The following is a 4,604-nucleotide window of genomic DNA, read 5'->3' as shown; positions in this document are numbered from 1 at the left end:
GTATCGCTTGGTTTTTTCTTTCGGGCGCTGTGGCCCTAGCAGACCTATGGTGGTCGTTAGTTCCTGCTTGTACTTGAACCTTGTATAGATGTGATTACTTTATTTATGAAACAGGACGAAACCTATTTCGACGAAGGAGTGTAAGCAATCTTACACTTGAAAGTCTTCCAGACACTACAGAAAACCACACTATAAGTACTTGTGAACTCGAAGCATGCTTGACTCGAAGTGCTTCAGTGTTTTTCTTCCACCGCGAAGTCCGGCTCCATGGGTTTCCTGAGCAACTTGCCGTCGCAACTGTAGCGACGGCGCCTGACGCTTCCTCCCGGCCACGCCTCGCTGCCGCCCTCGCGAACAACACCGACAGGAGGAGACGCCTCTTCTAGCTATTGTTCGCGGCTTTGACCTAGACCTTATGGACTGTGCGTAACAACATGGTGATAGAGCGTATCTTTCTTCGACGCGCTTCTGACTATGTCTACAATTTCTTGGCTTTGTTGCAGCAGTTGTACCCGTTGTGTAGACATCAAGACAAGGAGCATCTGGACGACATGTTGGAGGATCTTCTTGCGGTGGCTCATCACATATTTACGCCATCCAACCTCTGAGTTGCCCTTTGTCTTAGTGTTGTATCGCTTGGTTTTTTTTTCTTTCGGGCGCTGTGGCCCTAGCAGACCTATGGTAGTCGTTAGTTCCTGCTTGTACTTGAACCTTGTATAGATGTGATTTTATTTATGAAACAGGACGAAAACCTATTTTGACGAAGGAGTGTAAGCAATCTTACACTTGAAAGTCTTCCAGACACTACACAAAGGGCAGCGCTCAGCGTCGGGCGACCGACCCGGCTCGCTAAAATCGGTTGCTGTCCCGGCCGTCCGATCGCGATCTATCGGCTAGAGTTAGCAACATTTCGATTTTTGCATTTTGCCCCCTGGTTTTTGGAAAATCAACCCGCGGTCCTAAGCCTATCAGTTTAAACAGAACACGTGTTTCCCTTTGCCCCCAAACTTTCAGATATTTACAACAAAACCCGCTGTTTAGTATAGCAACAAAAACCCGCCGCTTTGTGTACAAAAAATAAAAAGTATTACAACAAAATTTTCACAGTAAATCTTCACATATATGTACAACAAATTATCAATATATTTACAATAATAATTAACAACAAAGACAATATTTTTTATTTGGATGTTTACAATAATAGTCAGTTTCCATGCAATAATATCTTTACAACAAATCGGAAACATAATTACAACAATAATTAATAACAAAAACCAACATTATTTTATTTGGATGTTTACAATAAAAGTATGCTTTCATTCCAGAAATATCTTTAGAACAAACCAGTAAAATATTTACAATAATAATTAGCAACACAGGCCACAAATAATTTGGGTGTTTACAATAAAAGTCGCAAAACATCATCCACAAAAACCACAGACTATTTACAACTAAAATATATATTTTTGCAAATAATTCAAAAGTTGTTAAGAAATAATTTAATTTGCTACAACTTGAATTACAACAAAAATCATCGTCTATTTTTACAAAAGTTAGAAACAAATACAACAAATCAGTAACATATTTACAACAATAGTTAATAACAAAAGTCATGCCATGTGGAGAGGTAGATACCATACTTACAACAAAAATCCACCAACTATTTGTACAAAAGTCAGAAATGATTAAAACAAATATATATATATGTTTACAAACACTGCAAAGTGGTCAAACAAAAATTAATTTGGTACATATTGAATTACAACAAAAAACACCAACTATCTTTACAAAAAGTCACACACAAAGACAACAAAAAATCGGACCGAACGTTGAGTGCTGGAAGTGCTGGACCGGCGAACCGTTCATGGGCCATGCGGGGAAACGGATGATGGGCCAGCAAGCGAGCAATTCGCGGCCCAGGAGCGGAAACGAACCGAGCGACCGATCTTTTCCCTTGATCGGTCGCCGGATAACAAGCGTTTTCCCTACACAAAAGCACACTAGAAGTACTTGAGAACTCGAAGTATGATTGACTCGAAGTGCTTCACTCTTCTTCTTCCACCGCGAAGTCCGGCTCCATGGGTTTCCTGAGCAACTTGCCGTCGCAACTGTAGCGACGGCGCCTGACGCTTCCTCCCGGCCACGCCTCGCTGCCGCCCTCGCGTATCCTGAGCTCCATCGACGCGCGTCGCCGCTTGTGCCGTCGCCACGCGGCCTGTATGAAGCATGCGGCCCAGGTGCGCCACTGGTGGGAGTAGAACCGAAACCTGTGGCGGATGCGCGCGCTGTGTAGGCGCCGGAACTGGGAGGCCACGAACCGGAGGTCGTCGGCGACGAGCGCGAACGCCTCGACCTCGGACACGGCGCGCACGGTGCGCGTGGACCTCGGCAGCGCCTCGGCGGGGCGCGGGTCCAGCGCCCACGTCAGCAGCTCCTCCCCGCAGAACTCCCCCGCTCCGATCCGGCACGAGTTAAAGAACCCGGACCTCCCGCCCTGCGTGGTGTTGGAGTCGAGGTGGCCCCTGATGATGAAGAGCATGGAGTCGACGGGGTCCAGCTCCCGCACCAACCGCGTGCCCCGCGTGTAGAGCGCCGGCCGCAGCCGCTCGCAGATGGCCTCCAGCATCCGCTCGTCCATCTCGTCGAACAGTGGCACCCTCCGAACCAGGTCCAGGCAGAGATGCCGCTTGATGTCACGGCGGATGTCCATGGGGAGATCCTCCAGCAGAGCCTCCTCGTCGACGCCGCGGGTGGCCACCCACTTGTACTGGTGGTATCTCCTCACGCACTCCTTGAGCGGCCGCGGGATCTGCCGGTGCTGCATCCACCGCTCCATGTCCGTCCGCTTCGTCCGCCACTCCTCCAGCCGGACCATCGTGGCCTGGAGGTAGGACTGCATGTTTCCGATGAGCAACGCGAAGAGCACAAGGCCGAGGACGCCGATGACGATGGCGAAGCTGATCTCGCCGATGGACAGGCTGGTGGAGAGGTTCTGGCCTAGGCAGCTGAGGTTCTTGAGCCCCCACCAGAAGCAGTAGAAGTACTTGTGCGTGAAGGAGGCGGTGGTGAGCTTGGCTTCGAACGCCTCGGCGTAGATCCCGAACGGGTAGAAGCCACTGTTGCTGGGAGCGCAGAGGGTCGTGATGTTGGTGAGCGCGTACCAGATGGTCCTGTTGCTGCTGCTGCTCACGGTTCGGCAGTCGAAGAAGCGAGGCTGGCACGCCGGGGCCTCCAGGCGGCACGCCTCCATCCAGCACGCCTCCTGCCTCTGCACCGAGAAAAGGTACCAGAGCGCGCCGAGCACGTGGCTGGCGAGCATGTAGAGTATGAGGTTGTAGGCGGCTCCGGCCCAGGCGTTCTCCGTCATCACCCCCGTCGCCATGACGATCCGCCTCGTGAGCGGGAAGATCTGGAGCAGCCGCGGCAGGTACTGGAAGATGATGCTGAAGCGGAGGACGTTCTTCCTGCTGGCCGTCGCCGAGTACTCCCTCAGCCTCGGCACCACGGACCACACCACCAGCTGCGGCAGAGGCAGCGCCGCGAAGAGGTCGAACCAGAAGGCCCAGGCGAGGTACCTCCTGGCGATCTGGTACGGGCTGATCACCAGCTCCCCTCTCCCGAACACCCGCGACGACGGCGCGATGAAGGCCGTGCGGAACCGGAACAGGATGTTGACGGCGTAGAACACGTCCAGCAGCGACCGGATCATGGACAGCGTGAGCGCCAGGGAGTAGGAGAACTCCACGCACAGGTCACGCCGCGTGCCCGTCAGGTACAGGAACAGCGGGTCCACGAACAGCGACGCCAGGCACGCCGCCAGGAACACCTTGTGCCACAGGTGGATCACCTCCCCGCGAGGGTCCAAGAAGAAGTACAAGAGGTTCTGCTGCTCGCCGCCGTGCACCAGCGACTCGAACTCCTCCGAGAACGCCCGCGACAGCGGCCTCTCCTTGCGCTGTTTCTGATCAGGGGAGGCAGCAGATCCTCCCTGCCGAAACCAGCTCCGTGGATCATGGGATTTCCTGCGCTTCTTTCCCGTTTGTTGTGCCAGGCTCTCCAAACTAGGGCTCGTCCTCAAGTGCTGCACGTCGGCGTCCTTCTGAAACCTGCTCAAACATGCAACGCAGAGCTACAAGAGATTAGTTCTATATGCCGCCATGCAGAGGACACCTGATCGTCCAGGATGATCAGCTATGTCAGTGTGTATCAATGTCTATGAGGATGATTGTGAAGACGCGTGCTCACCTGACAGTTCGTGAAGCACCGGATGCCATGCTAGTGTTCTTTGACTGGCATGCATAGGTGATAACTGCAAACCAACAGTATATAAGCAAATACCGGCTGGTAGCCTGGTAGGACGTGGATACAGGCATGCCGTGAGGTCGTCTTCCTCAGCTGCCGGGAAGAGAGTGACCGCAACACCCTGCTCAGCCATAAGAATCAAAAGGTCATCTGCAATTTGTCCCAAAATGCAGGGATCTTGTGACTCTACTTATAAGCTACTAGTACAACCGCAAGAGGAGACTTTTATTTATGGAAAAAGTCAAAATATGGATAGCCAAAACACCAACCGTACGTTGTTACCTGTGCGCATGTGATTGTGT

General features: G+C 52.1%; 1 protein-coding gene across 1 annotated transcript; it reads right to left on the bottom strand.

Moving 5' to 3' along the window:
• Nucleotides 1-1,682: 1,682 nt before the first annotated feature.
• On the bottom strand, nt 1,683-4,388 carry LOC127307281 (protein CNGC15b). Its single transcript, XM_051338011.2, has 2 exons — nt 4,246-4,388; nt 1,683-4,106 (listed from the first exon to the last, which is right to left on the bottom strand). The coding sequence occupies exons 1-2, from the start codon at nt 4,371-4,373 to the stop codon at nt 2,045-2,047; spliced, it is 2,190 nt and encodes a 729-aa protein (XP_051193971.1). The 5' UTR covers nt 4,374-4,388; the 3' UTR covers nt 1,683-2,044.
• Nucleotides 4,389-4,604: the final 216 nt, after the last annotated feature.

The sequence above is a fragment of the Lolium perenne genome, chromosome 6, assembly GCF_019359855.2.
Source record: "Lolium perenne isolate Kyuss_39 chromosome 6, Kyuss_2.0, whole genome shotgun sequence".
Lineage (NCBI taxonomy): Eukaryota > Viridiplantae > Streptophyta > Magnoliopsida > Poales > Poaceae > Lolium > Lolium perenne.
Note: the sequence above shows the minus strand (reverse complement) of the source record. Positions and strands in the feature narration are given on the sequence as shown.